The 17,457-nt window shown below is 39.0% G+C and overlaps 1 protein-coding gene across 2 annotated transcripts in view; it reads right to left on the minus strand.

Annotated features, from left to right (window-relative positions):
- Nucleotides 1–17,457, minus strand: part of ANO6 (anoctamin 6) — a 199,765-nt gene that overhangs the window by 35,427 nt on the left and 146,881 nt on the right. For both annotated transcript variants that reach the window (XM_086713599.1, XM_086713600.1), the window contains 4 exons: nucleotides 14,444–14,549; nucleotides 10,214–10,274; nucleotides 3,522–3,664; nucleotides 1,136–1,213 (listed from right to left, as the gene is read on the minus strand). In XM_086713599.1, coding sequence (XP_086569725.1) covers nucleotides 1,136–1,213; nucleotides 3,522–3,664; nucleotides 10,214–10,274; nucleotides 14,444–14,549 — 388 coding nt within the window. The remainder of the gene's footprint in view (nucleotides 1–1,135; nucleotides 1,214–3,521; nucleotides 3,665–10,213; nucleotides 10,275–14,443; nucleotides 14,550–17,457) is intronic.

Raw genomic sequence — 17,457 nt, forward strand, 5'->3', positions numbered from 1 at the left:
TGGACTTCTTATGTATTGAATGTAGTAAACCTTTGCCCTATTGGTTAACAAAAATTTCTTCTGTTGTTTTAAGCTTAGAACACTTCTGATGTGTGGAAATCTTTAAAGGTTTTTTTTTTTTTTTATGTTTATTTATTTATTTTTTTGAGAGAGAGAGCAAGTGCAAGTGGGAGAGAGGCAGAGAGAGAGGGAGAGAATCAGAAGCAGGCTGTCAGCACAGTGCCTGAATATGGGGCTCAAACTCATGGACCATGAGATCATGACCTGAGCCAAAATAGGATGCTTAACTGACTGAGCCACCAAGATGCCCGGATGTGTGGAAATCTTTAAATATTTTCCTCTGAAACTTCTTCCATTGCTGTTATGTTTAGAAAGTCTTTTTATATCTAGAGATTACATATTCACCAATATTTATTTCTAGTTTATGGTGTTATCTTTTGATTGTTTCTGGAATTACAATATATGTTAATAGTATGGTTTCCATCTTTCTCTCCCAAGTAGCTAACAAGTGTTCCGTCACCATTTATTAAATAATCTTTACTTATCCCACTGATTTATAATGCCTCCCTTCTTGTGTATTGTTAATGATAGGAGGTCCCATATCTGGGCTTCATGTCCTATTTTCTAATTCGGCTATTTTTGAGCCAATAAAATTCTTGATATATTACTAATTATTATATTACTAATATGACTTTATTAATAATAAACCCCAAATTAATTTCAAAAGTCCTGATAATCTAGGCATATTATCTTTTCATCTACAATAATTTGTTTAAGTCTTCTTTTGTATCTTTCAGTAGTTTTTACGTTTTCTCTGATAATTCCTATTATCCTTTTAAGGCTATCCCTAGACATTTTATTTTAGCTATTACTGTTGGAAAATTTTAGAATTCTTAATGCCTCCCATTTGGTCTCTTCAGCAGAAAATGGAAAATCCAGAACCATTGATCTGATCTAAACACATGAGGTGGAAGGAACTGAAAGAACCACTGTGAACAGATAGATATTGAGAGTTGTTCCACATGGTGGCTGAGTGGTTCTCTGGAAACACTTCTATCAGACTACTAGTTTCCAGTGTGCCTTCAGTTTCCAGGATATTTAAAATTAGATATTAAAAAGTCTGTGACTGATTTACCCAGAATAAGACAGCACTTGCACAGAGGGTTATACGGATACATTTTCCCCAGGTAGTGAAGGGCACACGCTCTTCTTCCTAAAAAAAAAAAAAAAAAAAAGTTTAGTCAATCAAAGGTATACTCTGGTGAAATGATTTCTGTCCTGATTGGTCTCTAAATCCTAAGCTTAATTTTTGTAAAAATTAGTTTTCAAACAGCCTCCTTACTCATAACTGCATTTTGTTGTTGTTGTTGATTTCAAACATACACATAACAAGTACGTGCTCATTTTAATGGTTTTTGAAAATGTGAGCATGAACAATGAACCGTTTGTCTGCTGTGATCTCAGCTCAGGAGTCTATCTGACAACGCTAAGCTGTAAACTACATTCCTGAGCTTGTCTCAGATTCTAGAAATGGTGGCAATGACGGCACAGAGCCCACGCAGGACAGTGAGTTCCACGGTGTCTGCAAATACTAGGTACCTATTATGTGTTTCTTGGTTGAGCTTTATATATTGATTTGGCATAGCTATGAATTTTAAGAGTTTCCATAACTCATAAGAATATATTTAATTTTTAAGACTGGAGATCAGTACTTCTCAAGATTTATCTGGATTGTAAGAGTAGCTATAGTATAATAGTAGCCACAAATACTTACATTTACTCTAGGCCAGGTACTATTCTAAGTAGGTTCTGCACATTAACTCAGTTAATCCTAACCACAACCGTGTGAGGAAGCAACTCTATCAATCCCGTTTTACAGAGGAAGTTATGGCACAGAGAAGTTAAATAATTTGTCGAAGATCATTCGGCTAGTAACTTGCTGTTTAGATTTGCAGTCTCATTCCCAAGACTTCATTACCACACTACAGCCTAATTGAGTATGCATTAGCAATGAAAGTAAAATGAGGAAAAAAGATAAAGAAAAATGAACCTTCATCTTTAATTTTTTAACAAGCTATGTTTCAACGGAAATTTAACTTATTCGTTGGCAATTTTAAATTACCAAATTGTCTTTCTTCAGCACCTTTTCTGTTGCCAATATTATAAGCTTTTTCTACCCTACTATTTAAAAGGTGTTTGCAACATCTAATTTTATGTAAGTTTCTGCCTTCATTTCTGAATGTGCTGTCCTTCGACAGCGCATGGTTTGACCCCATCCTCTTCCATAGTAAACAGTGAGAACTATACAAAATGGGAATCGCTGGAAGCTTGTTATGTTGTAAAAGACAAACGTCACCTTCTGTTGATAACTGAACCTCATTTTTTTTCCATTTATAAAATGAGGAGGTTGAACTGCTCCCTCCAGTCCTTTTTAGTGTCGGCCTTCTGTAAATCTCTGATTCAATTTATAAAATCTATACTTGGGGACATTTTCAGATGCTCTTGTTAAAAGCATTTTCTTTCCAAGAATTATTCGTACTCAGAACTGACTGTCCTTATGCTGATGACTGCAAGAACAATCAGCTCTAAATTTTCTGTGTTGATGGAAAAGAGCACTAATGCAGATGACCCAAAAATTATCTTTCACTGGCTTTGGAATGTTTCTACCGAGAGGTATAGCTTTGTTTTATTTTTATTTTTGCAGTAGCAGAAGGAATTTACCTTTCCAGTTATATAAAATGCCTAGCACAGGCCTAAACATAGTTGGACTTCAACAACTGTTTCCCTTCTTCCTCTAGTCTTTCTACAACTTGAGGATGACAGCCGCACAGTCTCGTGTGCGTCCCAACCAGAAGGTGGAGCAGTGGCTGAGGCTTTAGTGCAGCACAAAGGGTGGCTGGTCTAGGATGAAAAAGGGGCTGTAATAATGAAGGTGCATGTGAAAAACTGAGAATCAACCAAAAAATCCAATGCATCCTTCCCTATACAAGGAGCTCATGGAGTCTGATTTTTCTTTTCTGCATTTTTTACCGGAATGAAAGGACACAAACCAATGCATCTTTTCTTCTACATTTTAAGTCAGGGTCTAATTTTTTCCCCCCACTTTTACTTTAGATTAGGTCAATAAAACCTAATCTAGTAGGTGATACTACGATTTAAAAGAGAAAAACAAGTTACTTTTTTTTTTTTTTAAAGAGGATGTTGATAACTTACTCAACTTGTGGAAACAGACTATAGCCACGGGAAAGGTAACAACAAAGAAGGGTCACATTTATCTCCCATGTCCACTGTTCTAAGCGATACTTCTTTGGCTTGGCTGCACATTAGAATCACCAGGGAAGCTTTAAAAAAATCCCTGTGCCTGGAACACACCCCAGGCCACCAAGTACCATCAGGGCACGCAGTGATAGGTTCCGGGCATCGGTATTTTTTAAGGTACCCAGGTGATTACAATATGCCACCAAAGCTGAGAACTGCTGTAATAAACAGGCTAGAGTGCATCGACCTAACGTCCACTTTACCTGAGTGATCTCATTGATCACCACGTGAGTGCACCGGGCCTCATATTCTGGCCGGGCTTGCTCCTCCTGCTGTAACTCAACAGTGTCCCATTCGTACTCCAGTTCTGCCTGGCGCCGCTTCCAAAACTCCAGAAACAAGGTTACTAACAGAGAGAGAACAGGAGCATGGGGACCGTCAACAAAGCTGTCCTGAATTATTAATCATTGTAATTACTCATAACACTTTTGTACACGGTCAATAAAACCTAATCTAGTAGGTGATACTATGATTTAGAAGAGAAAAACAAGTTACTTTTTTTTTTAAAGATGATGTTGATAATTTACTCAGCTTGTGAAAACAGACTATAGCCACCAGAAAGGTAACAACAACACGATGGTCAGAAGGCACGTGACTGTGTCTAACGCTAGAACATCTGCTACCAGCATGTTGTTGCCAAGTAAAAAACACAAATAACTGCCATAATTCAAAAACAGTTTATGGTCCATCCATCCTTCAGCCTGTTCTTCCCTACATCCCTTTCCCTCTTTTCTTTCCTAAGAGCCTGGTGGGGGGGGAAACTTTAGTAGTCCCTAAATCTCTATTTACCACCACCCAAGCCACCCCGGATTAAAACAATATTCTTAAATACACAAAAATGATGCTTTTCTCAATCTTGTGTGAAATATGAAATAATTTTTAGAACTCTTTACTATCTTTTAAGACCTGAAACTTAAAATACTAAATAAAAACAACATTAAATGTTGATTGAAAATACAGTTTCAGGGTAAATCCCACAGACCCTTCTTTCTTATAAAATTTTTTTTAATGTTTATTTATTCTTTGAGAGAGAGAGAGAGAGAGAGAGAGAGAGAGAGAGAGAGAGAAACAGGGGAGGGGCAGAGAGAGAGGGAGACACAGAATCAGAAGCAGGTTCCAGGCTCTCAGCTGTCAGCACAGAGCCCGATGCGGGGCTCGAACTCATGAACCATGAGATCATGACCTGAGCCGAAGTCAAGACACTCAACCGACTGAGCCACCCAGGTGTCCTTCTTTCAATCAGACTGGTACCCCTAAGCTCTTCCTATATAGAAATACTGGATTTACCACTGTTCCACACACAAGTATTTTTATGTGTGGAGAATAAAGAGAAAGAAGACACAGGCCGTGCTTCAAGGAGCTCCTAGGTGTGTAGGAATGATGGTGAAATGATAGTTATCAGAGACTAGTGGGGGGGGGGGAGTCAGGATAAAAGCACAGGTGGCTCTGGGTGAGTGACCATCGAGTAGCCGAGGCTCTCCCAGAGAAGGGGCCACTACAGCCACTCTGAGATGACCGACTTGGATTCGATCAGGTGAAGGTTGGATATTAAAGTCATCTCCCCTGGGAGCTGTGCATGCACAGGCAAGGAAGCCAGAGACTCAGATACTTTCCAGCAACTGCAAATATCTGGAAGTGAGTGCAAGGTATAATGAGGAAGGTTGGGGCAGCCAGTGGAGAGATCGCCGGGGCACATCACAAAGGACTCTATGCCTTGAAAGAAGTTCAGGTTGTAACTTAAAGGAAGAGGGGATATTGCAGGTGGTCTGGAGACTAGAGGCAGGGAGACCTGATTGCTTAGGTGGGGAGGTGAGAGAAGACAGCACATTTGGCAGGAAGAATGGTTGGAAAGATGCAGGTATGTAAAGGGAAGGAAGAGGTCTAGGATGCCAGCCATGTTTCTGGCTTGGGCAATGTCCTAAATTCTAGCACCATACCCCACAATGCGAAGGGCTATAAGAGGAGTGAGTCCAAGAAGGCAACAAGTTTGGTTCTAACCAGGTGCCTCTGGGCCACAGAAAAGATGTCTAGTAGGTATGTAAAAGTCTACAACTTGGGAGAAAGATCTAAGGTATGCCAGGAACTTTTTTTTTTAAGTTTATTTATTTTGAAAGAGAGAGAACGTGAGCAGGGAGAGGGAGAGGGAGAGAGAAAGAGAGACTCGTAAGCAGACTCCACACTGTCAGCGCAGAGCCTGATGAAGGACTCAAACTCATGAACCATGGGATCATGACCTGAGCTGAAATCAAGAGTCGGATGCTTAACTGACTGAGCCACACAGGTGCCCCTGAACCGGATACTTTTTATAGTAGTAACTGAGGCCAGGCATGGATGAGATCACTAAATGAGGTGTAGAGGGGTGGGTCTCATCCTGGCTGCACATGAGAAGCATTTGGGAGCTTTAAAAAAAAACAACAGTGAGCCCAGGCACCATCCCTGAGTTTCTGATTATATTGGACTAGAATAGGGGCATGAACATTGTGTTTTGTTTTGTCTCAAAGGTCTAACATCAGTCAGAGTTGAGAATCGCCAGAGTGGAGAGCAGAGAGAAGCTGGCCTGACATCCTGCAGATCTCAGGTGGGCAGCCAGAGATAAAGAAGGAGACCCTGGGAAGTGGCTGCTAGTGGCATGAACTGAGCACTCCCCAGTGGTGAAGACAACTGAAATCGGGAAAGCACTCACTTCCCAGCGGTGTTTGTTTTAACTTTACTAATTTTCCAGTACAATGAGTGAGAGTAGAAATAACCCAGATGTTGGAATCAAGTTCAAATTCTGGTTCTGACAATTATCAGATGTGTGACTCCTGGTCAAAATGTTCCAACTTTCTGAGCCCCACCCCTTCCATTTCTGTAAAATGGGGGGCAAGAAGACCCACCTCACAGGGCTGTTATGAACTTAATGACATAGGTAAAAGCCCTCACACTCCTCTACGGTAACTATCACTCTCCTCATTTTAGACACAAAGAGAGAGAGGCACAGAAAGGTTAAAATACTTGCCCGAGGTTACAGTTTTGGAGGCAGGAATCAAACCCAGGCATTCTTGGCTCCAGAACCCAAGCTCTGCTTCCTCACCATGTGGTATTGCCTCAAGCTGCCTGCTCCTTAGCTAGGCGGGACATTGGAGGGTGAAGTCTACAAAACCCTTGGGCATTAGTTCTCAGGGCCCATGGAGACATTGGTAACGTATAATAACCACTCAAGGTTTTAGACTGCTCATGGGCCACAGCACTGCCGATGCACATTGCTGGGGAGCCCAGAGCACCAGGGCCTCGGGTGACTGTGCATGATGTCAGAAAGGAATTTCCTGTCCTATGTCTTTGGATCGCTCTTCCTCTGGCAGGGAGCACTGCACCTATGTTCTCTGGCAAACCACACACCATGAGGCACTTATTGATTAGAGAGACAAGGGCTCTTACATCAACATGTAATGGAGAAGAGGGAAGGCTGCCTAGGACCTTGGGAAGCAAGAACAGCTTGTCCTCTTAATCAAGGTATTACTACATCTAAAGAAAGTATGCATCACATGAAGAAGAGAGCCATATACAGCACTGGTGGTGCCATCCAGCGGTGTCCAAGGACAAGGGGTACACTGTAGCACGTGGTAGTGTTCTAGTCACTAGACGTTTACTGCTGGAGAGCAGGGATATTTTATGAGGCCTTGAAATGAGTTAGACCTCTTTACTCACAAAGGTAGTAAGATAGATGAGCTTTGCTCAGCCTCTATTCCAACTTCCTAACTAAGACTAGATTAAAAACCACATGGCTTCAGACTTTCTTGCAGCTGGGGTTCCTGATATTTTATAAAATGCCCATCAGATGCATTTATGTGTCACTTAAATCTGAAACAGAGTTGAATGGAGGCAGAGATGGCTGCAGGAGCGGCATTATTGTGCTGGTGTGGATGCAGTGGGAACAGTAGAGTGAGTTCTCGAACTAACTGGCTATAGCTGTTTCCTGATCCCCAAGTGTAGCAGGTGAGGATAATGCCTTCCTGACTCCCCAGCCCCCCCATAAGCCAAGTGTCTGGTGTTTTTCTGGACATCACTAGGCCCAGCCCAAGACTCCAAGGTGAAAATTAAAAACTGCAGCCATGCAGCCATGCAGCCAAGAGCCTGGAGCCAGGGAGAATCCATTGGAAGGAGGTAAGGAGCAATAAGGAATGAGGAGGAGCGGATATGTTAGCAACTGGTACTTCCGCCATGGGTTTAGGACTCCAAGTCAGTATGAACGGGTGGGCTGGCTTGGCCTAAAAGGGTGGACGTTTTTCAGGTAAGTATATGATTGGTGCTACATTTACTACAAAAGGCTTACAGCCCTCAACTTTTAGAATTCTGAGGGAGCCAAAACTACTAACAATACTCTAATAGACCTGGGCACACAAGAGATGCTAGAGGAATATGAATGGTAGTGATATAAAAGACTTCACATGGTCCTCCTGCCTCTTTGGTTCTGCAATTTCTGATTTCCCGTAACAAGGTTCACAGCAGCGGTTATCATAAGGGCAGAGGTAACAGGAAAAGCAATATGATACACTTTAAAAATAAAGACTTCATCATACATACACATCCTTAAAGATGCACATATGCTGCTACAAGCAGTGTTGAAATGTTTTCTGCATCCTAAAATCTGATGAAATAAAGTCAGCTGAATATGCTTAAGTCAGTTCTACAAACATGGTGGAGTTGATGGTCACAGAAAGCAAAGTCAGCTAGGAAATTTGAGGTTTATCTTTGCAGTGCCAAGATTAATTTATAAATTTTTGCTTTATTTACAATGTATTTCTAAATTAGGGCTGTCAACATGCATTAGGATATATATGGAGTTCAACAGATGTGTCAGAATTTTATACTTTACAAATCAGTGCTGGTTTGTTAAAAGGACCATCACCCAGGTGTTCGGTACCTCTGCTCTTACTAGGGGGAGGATAAAAGTGACATATTTAAAAAAACTTATTTTTTTAGCATTTATTTATTTTTGAGAGAGAGGGAGAGAGAGACAGAGCGTGAGCAGGGAGAGGCTGAGAAACTGAGACACAGAGTCTGAAGCAGGCTCCAGGCTCCAAGCTGCCAGCATAGAGCCTGACGCATGGCTCCAACTCACAGACCACGAGATCATGACCTGAGCCGAAGTCAGACGCTTAACCAACTGAGCCATCCAGGTGCCCCAAAAGAAATATATTTTACAATGGAGGGGTAAAGAGGATCTTAATGCACAAATTTGATCTTTATTCTATGTGTCAAATATTAGCTAGTGTTTGGTCTGTAGCCAAAACATAGGTAAATGTCTGCAGGACAATAACTTTGTAGGTAAGTTTGGCCATCTTATAGTTTACTTTCCCCAGGAGCGGCAACTAATCTGTAAACAGTGCCCGGAACTATTGGATCATCTGTTCTGGGATCCATTTGGTGACTTCTAATAGGCATAACCACTGTGAAAGCGAAACGCTCTCGAGGACACTGAGGAAGAACTGTTTCGTGAGCTGCATGTGTTCACGTGTCGTCTTCTCAAGACTAAGAGACCCGAGTCATGTTCCTCTCCCAGCTATCTATATAACCTGAGCTCTAGCTCCCCCTTGACTTACACAATAAAACTGGAAGCACATTTGTCTGTGAAAATGGAATTTTTTTCTTCTATGGTAGAACATTTATGTCAATTAAACATTTAAATGTCTGCATTTAAAGAAAATGGTAATTGCCTCATTATATTAATGATGCTATTCAAAGTAAATAATACAACTATAGTGTTAAGCACCTACAGAAGAATTATATTCTTTAGGACTATATTTATTAAATAGTTTATTATTATTATTTACTATTATAATAGTAACATATACTTATTAAATACTCACTCATATAAAAGAGTATAAAGAAGAAAGCTTACCTGTAATCTCTGTGTTGTGGCTTCCCCCAAAACCCCAACCCCATGAAAGTCAGGGTGGATCACAGCTATGGGGACTATTACAATAATAGCTCCCAATGAACCATGTCTCCCTGTATCCAAGTCCTTGGACAGTCAGTCCTCTGACCTCCTCACATTGTTGTTGGCTTGGCCATGACCTACTTTGGCTGATGGGACATTCACAAACTTGATGCATCAACAGACTCAAAAAATGTCTGTGTATTGGGGTTTGCCCTCTCTTGCTTCTCTTTGGTACCCTAAAACCACCATGTGAAGAACCCTCACTGGAGGATGAGACACCATGTAGATCAAGACTAGCCAGCCCAGCTGAGCCCCATAGACCAAACCAGACTGGCGACTGCCAGACCATCTACCCCAGCGGAGCTGCTAGCTTACTGCAGATATCAGCTGAGCCAGCATGTGACTGGAGAACACCCCAGCTGATGTAGAGAATCATGAGAAATAATAAATGTGTGTTTTAAGTAACCATATTTTCAAGTAGTTTTTTATGCAGTAATTCATACATTGGTCTTTAGAGTTGTAAATGGAGCTCTAAGGGAGCTGAAGCTTGGGGAATCCAAGGTCCTAAAAGTAGGTTACTTTGATAGCTTATATAAAACTGTGAAATGCTATTAAATTAGATGCCTATACGATCTCAGGTTTGTTTTTTTTATTTATTTATTTATTTATTTTATTTTATTTTTTTAAATTTTTTTTTTTCCACGTTTATTTATTTTTGGGACAGAGAGAGACAGAGCATGAACGGGGGAGGGGCAGAGAGAGAGGGAGACACAGAATCGGAAACAGGCTCCAGGCTCTGAGCCATCAGCCCAGAGCCTGACGCGGGGCTCGAACTCACGGACCGCGAGATCGTGACCTGGCTGAAGTCGGACGCTTAACCGACTGCGCCACCCAGGCGCCCCCAGGTTTGTTTTTTTTAATGTTAAGATATAAAAGTAAACTGGAAAAAAAAAAAAAAAAAGGAAAATAACTTACCCCATACTCCCATAAATACTGCAAACACTAGGGTTCCAAAACTGTCAAAGATGCACAATTTCTGGAAAATACAATAACGACATATAAATTAATCATGTTTTCTACTCACTAGAATTCAGCAAATACGTAATGCTTTGTGTATTCTCTAGTCTGAATTTCTTTTAAAGCAGATACTACTATACACTTACAGATGGGATTTCTTATTGTTTTGAGAGCAAACAGCCTTTGCTGCATTTATCACAGTGCATTTTCCAATGGAATCTTTCCCCATCATGATAAAGAAATTGGCATAGCTGCTAAGATTCCACTTCATTTAAAGTCTCTATCAGACTTCTGAATAATGGCCTCTCCCGATAAGCTGTCATAGTGAACTTGAAGTAGGATAGCTCTAAAAATACAGTGAACTCAAAGCAACTTTTAGATTTACAATTTGCATCTTATCATCATCTCATCCTGGTCAGAGGGTAAGTTACTGAATTCTTGCTTTTCTTGTTGAGAAAAGCACACTGCTGGGGTTTATTCTGAGACAGCTCTGCCCAAGGACAGCTCTGCTTCCCCAAACCCAATTATGGCTTTCTACCATCAATGACAGAGGTTTCCATTAGATTAAGGATGCACAGGGGCTTTTGCTGACATTACAGTGGGTACGACAACCATGAATGAATAGATGATACACCTACACAAAGAAGGCTTTATTCACTCATTCTGCTAAATTTCTTTTTTTTTCCTTTTTTTGCTAGTATTTAAATACTCCCTATATGGATTATTGGAAAATCCTTCAATTAGTTACTAATTTTTCACTAGCGAACATTTTTACATCTCCTAAAAACTCTCTATATAAAGTATAAACGTACTGGAAAAAGTGGCAAATGTGCAGAATGTCAACTTTACAATAGATCATAGAGTAAAGAAGACTGCATAGAAAATGAAGCTATGGGATAAAAAAAAAAAACAAAAAACAAAAAACAAAAACCCAAACTCTTCAATTGCCAAAGAAAATTCAAAGTTGCTTCTAAGGAAAACTCTAAATAACTTTTTTGGTTGCCCTTTATATAATGATGTCAAGTGGGTAAATGTTCATCTATGTCAAAATATTATGTTATTTTCAAAAGAATATCCACCTAACCATCATCTTGTACATGTGTTTTCCAAAGCATACAAATGCCCCTCAATACTCTATCTGGACCCTGATCAGAAAGCATAATCCTGGACTGTCTGTTACCCAATGGTTCCTCCCAAAAATCAGCTCAAGGAAGACAGAATTAATAAAAGAGCAGCCATTTGGGGAACACCCCTCTCTGCCTATTCTCCTGGTCCTGGCATTCCATGATGGATCAGTATTTCAAATCTTTCAGTTTTGACTCTTATGGAACCAAAATTGTCATTTAATGTTATGCCTTACCCGCAGCGAAAATTATTATAAGAAAAATCTTATGCAAAACTATTCTGTGTGTTATAGGGCTATTACTGCAGATTCTGTTAAACCCTACTCTTTTAGGAATCATTGCAAGCTTCTATCTGATACCTCCCTACTTGCCTTGACACCTCTAACTACCTACTCCAGAAAGAAAAAATCCTACCTGTGAATTCTTTGTCCTAGTATGCTGAGAAAAAGCCAGTGGAAGCTTATTTGTCAGTGAGAGACAAAAGAAAAAAAAAAAGAAAGAAAAGAAAGAAAAGAAGAGAAAGAAAGAAAGAAAGAAAGAAAGAAAGAAAGAAAGAAAGAAGCAGCAAGAAAAAGCTGGTTTATGGCTTATGCCGAGTTCACTCCAGTCGCCCAGCTCAAGATAAGAGATGTGCTTTGTACTGTTATGAGAGGGAATTAGGTGGCCTGCATTAAGTTACCATTTTTTGCCATATTTGTGAGGATCAAGGACCCAGCAGAAAAAATAAGATGACTGGCCTATTTGCCCCATAGGCAGGAATCAGAGGAGGAGGTAAGCAAGGGGCCTTCTCGGCAAAAAGTTTAGCTTAGCTTACTTGCCAGCATGGCACAGAGAAGGAAAGCTGTGTTGAGTAGCCCCAGTCAGCATGCTGCTTAAGCCACATGGAAGAGGGAAGGGAAGAGATGGTTACATAATGCAGGGCATGACCATTTTAAGCAGAAGAACCAACGAAAATCTAGAAAAGTGACCATTTGTTATGCTTTCTTCCTGCTAAGGAACAAAATCAAAATTTTATAACTGTATTTTATAAAAAAAATATTTTAAGTTACATTTCCCTTTTATCTTGCCAGCCAAAAAGCTAAGAGCCTTATTTAATGCTCAATCACAAAAACATTAATCTTGATTACTTCCATAACTTTTCCCTCACTTTCTTGATCCTAATTTCCTTTTTCTAATCTATTAACCCTTTTAGCATTCATGTTAATTAGTGAATACTCCAGCTCTTTCCAAAAGAAAGAGGTAGAAATGAATACATAAATAAGTGTATGAATGATGAGATAGATGATTGAATCAGCCAACAGAGAAGCATGAAAAGCTCCTCTTTTCTTCTCCTTTTTAACAATTTAAAAATGTAATCCTTTTAACTTATATTCTTTTATGTGTTTCCTTCCCTTTGTAAGTCACTCTAACAAGGATTCTTCAGGAAATTGGGATAGAATGAAAGATTCATTTTTTCCAAAACAATGGAAAAAACTGTGCACAGGGACAGATTTGAAAGTCATGTCCTTAATTAAGGATGGGTTGGTGGAAAAGAACAACTGAGAGAAGAGATGGGGGTGTGGTGAGTGAAAGAGAATTTCTTAAGGAAAATGGAATTTCCAATTGTACTCTGTGGAGTATAGTTAGCTTCTGGTATTATCACTGGCATTTGCCTTAAATCCAGTGTCCAAGGATATGCACTAACTAGTGACCTTTATGAGTCAACATCGCCAGAAGGCAGCTTCCCTCCTGCTACCTTTAAGTCTTACTTTGTGTGATCTAGGGCAGATTTTTATAGTCTAGACTTGCATTGGTTTCTAGGGGAGAGGCACTGAAATCTATTTTAATTCATAAGTTAAGTGTAAAAATCCATGTGTCGACAATACCCTGCAATCATCTTAATTAAGTAGCAGAACATTTTTTTCAAACATAGCGCTCAATTTGTGAGTGAAGTGGTTGGTACTACCGTCAGCTGGTGAAGAACACAGTAATGGCAAGAAACGCAGATTTGCTGTCAATTTCTGGCTTTGTCATCTGCTAGGTAGTTACTGCTAGGTAACTTGAGCAAATCATTTAATCTCTCAGATCCTCAGTGTTTTAATCTGTAAAATGGATGTAATAACTGTTCTGCCTATCTCACAGGGTTACTGTGTCAAAAGTGATAACATAAAAAAAGTGATCATATAAGTTCAAGAATTTTGTAAAATATAAAATTTAAAGTGACATTATAATAGGAACATACTTAGTTACAATAAGACTTAGATGGAGTAGGTCAGAATATTTTAACATCATTTAAAGATTCCTAAGCTTTCATGGTGGAACAAGGGGATAGAGAAAAGATCACAACATGGGAGAACAGTAGGTCAAAGTTGTCAGGAAAATTCTCCAAAGCAAGATGACCATCTTTCTTCCCAGCTAGAGTTTCAGGCATGCCTTTCCTTAAGCTACCTCCAGTCTCAATACTTGTCCTAAGCCTCTTGGATTTTAAGAAGTCCTATAGCTCAAGATCATCTGCATGCTTAAGGGAACCATTTGCGTTTTGTGGGAATGTTTTGGGACAAAGTGAATATCTGTTCTCATTTATATACAAAGCCTTTCTTATGCATATTCATAGATAAGGCCTAAATCTGATAAGCAGGTTTAAAAACAAAACAAAACAAAAAAAACAAGCTAGTTTCAGTACATTTTGAAAGTGGGAAAACACTAGTACAAATTTCAGGTTTCTACTTATTTGAATTAAGGAAGATATTTACAATAAGTAAACCTATTGAACAGTACTCATGAGGTAAGGTGGGTTTGAGGTTTCTGCTTTGATTACTTCAAATACTCTAACAGTTTCAATGCCACAGCTCCTCACTGACCTGCCTGAAGATTTTAGATAAGGCTTTTAATCTCAATTTACTATTTGTAAAAGAGGAATAAACACATGCATTACATATCTACCTTTCAGAATGTTTGGAGGTTTAGCTGAATATTACCTTTCTGAATTTCACAGAGAAATAAAATAATTCCAGACCATGCTAAAATTATTAGAAGAAAAAAAAATCTTTCATTAGTTACAAATGTTTGGAATAACAAAAATTACCTTTGAGGACTCGCAAGTAATATTGAGTTTCCAGAATGGACAAAGCCTATCACACTGAGGACACATGATGATCTTGCCACCAATATCAGGATGACAAACTTCTTTGCTAAAGAAAAGAGAAAAATAAAATTTTTAAAAATGTTAATAAATATGACTTCCTTTCTAGCAGCATAAAATCAAACATCCATTTGTGATAAGAAAACTAAATTCTCATAAAACTAGGAAAAGAATTGAACTTCACTAATCTAATAAAGGCTGCTACATAAAACCTATAAAAAAACCCATTATACTTAATGGTACAATGCTAAAAGTATTTCCTTTAGATCAGGATGAAGTGTCCCGTTATCACTACTTCTTTTCAGTTAGGGCCTTGCCAGCACAGTAAGTCAAGAAAACCAAAGATAAGATGCTGGACACAGAATCGGTATTCAAAATGTACATAGGGCCAGTAAAAGGAATTAAGTCCCTAGAGATCTGCAGCAATAAGGACTTAACCGTTTTAAATACCATCTTTAAACAGCTTAAAAAAATAAAGAGCCTAGGAATAAATCAAATTCAAGATGTATAAGATTTATAGGGGGAAAATGATAAAACTGTTCTGAACGAAAAAGATCTATATAAATGGACACATCATCATGTTCATAATTTGGAAGACTCAATATCTGAAGATGTTATTCGTCCCCCATTTGAGCCATAAATTCAATAGAAGGGCAAAAGGCTCAGAACAGTCAAGACATTCCTAATGAACAAAGTGCTACTGACATAAGTTAAGAAAAGCTGAGCAAGAAAAAAAAATAGAATTCATAAACAATCTTCTACATATTCAGAAACTGACTTAGGGCAAAGCTGGTCCAGCAAACCAGTAAGGTGAGAAGTGACATTTCAACAAATGGGGCTGCTGCAATCCAATATCTATATAGAAAAATGTGAAACTGAACTCCTAAATCCTATCACATATAAATCAACTCCAAGTAGAAAACAGGAATGTAGCAGTAGGACTTGTTAAAAAAGAAAAAAAAAAGGAGTTGGAGTAAGAAATTTCACTAATGAGAAACCACAAAGTATAAATCATAAAGGAAAATACTGATATATTCAAAGTTGTGATAGGTTCAAAGTCATGTAAAAGTGAGAATTTCATTAAAAGACCGTTAATGGATAATGGATGAGAAGAAAAAAACAGCCACAAAGTGGTAGAAGTTTTGCAACACATAAAAATGACAAAGGACTCTTCACTAGAGTATTTAAATAATTCCTACAAATAAGAAAAAAAACTAACAAGCTTACAACAGGTTGTTAGGTTGTAAGGTTGTAGGTTGACCTTAGGAGAAGTCATTAAGATGGACTCCTATGTGAATGGGACTGGAGTTGCAGAATTTGGTAGCCTTGCAAATAACTCAGTTAAAAACAAATGGGCAGGGAAAACACTTCTAGGATATCTGAATAAAGATCTTGGAAAACCTGCTCCTTCATAAACACAATGAGAACACTGGCAAAATTTGTCAAAAGTAACCTCTGCAGAACTCTGGAAATTAAACAAGGGCTTACAGAAATCTGAGGAGTAAAAACAGCTAAATCTCCATAAAAATAGTGAGCTTTGTCACCTTTTTACTTGACCTATCCCCATCCCCATATCCTTGGCCTAACGGTGGTGTTATTAGACAATAGCCCCATGACCATGGTAGCATAGCAGCCACTGAAGCAGGCAGAAGTGATCTGAAGCTACCAAAAACCCATCCCCAGAGAATTGTCACTATTTGATGAGTCTGGAAGCTCCCTTCAAAAACTCCATTCTCAGGATTTGTCATTTTTGACCTGTCTCAGAGCTCCTACTGTGCCAGCAATCCTATCCCCAGAGGGTCTGTTGAAAGCATTAGCACAAATTATTTAACATTACAGCTGCCCAAGACAGCAACACCAGTAAGGGCTAACAAGGTGCCCACCAAAAAACCTAAAAGGAAAAATTGGGAAATGAGGTATCCATGGGAGATTTCAAAAAGTTCTAACAAATTCCTAGGATGGTAGAAGGCCATGTGCACATGTAGGACCATGCAGGTGGCCAGGAAAGACCTGAGAAAACCTTAATCCCTCCTCTCTGGTTGGCTTTGAGGTTCTGCTTAAGCAGGAAATAAAGGCTAAGGAAGAAGTGCAAACTGCCCACTAAAGTGCTGGGGGCATTCCCCACAGACATACACAGAGTCACCTGGCAAAGGCTCAAATGACTGGTTCCCAGCATTTAAAGGAATCACTATCCCTTAGCTGACAACTAAGCTTATTGAATACAGACTTCATGGCCATACACAACAAAGAATGAAGACTTTACAGAATTTGTCCAGGAAAGTAACTTAAGTGAACAGCAACAGTGACAGTGATGACAATAGAAGCAACAACTGCGAAGAGAGGGGAAAATAGGATTTCTAGATCTGCCACATTATAAAATTTAAAATGCCCAGTTTTCCACAAAAAAATGACGAGATACACAAAGAAACAGAAAATTTTGGTCGTAACACGGGGGCAAAAAGGAGTCAATAGAAACTGTCCTTGAGGAAATCCAGAAGTTGGACTTATTGGACAAAAAACTTAAAATAAGCAATTAAACGTATGTTCAAAGAACTGATAGGAACTCTGCTAAAGAATTAACTATGTGAACATTGTACCATGCAGAGAATATCAATAAAGTTGTTAAAAAGAACCAAGTAGAAATTCTAGAGATACAAAAGTATAATTAAAATGAAAAGTTCACTGGAGAGGTTCCTCTGCAGATGACTGGTAGAAAAAAAAAAAAAAACACAGCTAATTCAAAACTAGGTCTACTGAGATTATTCAGTCTGAGTAACAGAAAGAAACAGGAATGAAGAAAAATGAACCCAGACTCAGAGACAGGACACCATCAACAATACCAATATACACATAATGGGAGTCCCAGAAGGGAAGGGAAGGAAAAGAAAGAAAGGAGTTAGAAAGAATATCTGAAGAAATAACAACTGAAAATTTCCCAAATTTGATGAAAACGTTAA

The sequence above is a fragment of the Puma concolor genome, chromosome B4 (assembly GCF_028749965.1).
Source record: "Puma concolor isolate L17-30 chromosome B4, mPumCon1.1.hap2, whole genome shotgun sequence".
Taxonomy (NCBI): domain Eukaryota; kingdom Metazoa; phylum Chordata; class Mammalia; order Carnivora; family Felidae; genus Puma; species Puma concolor.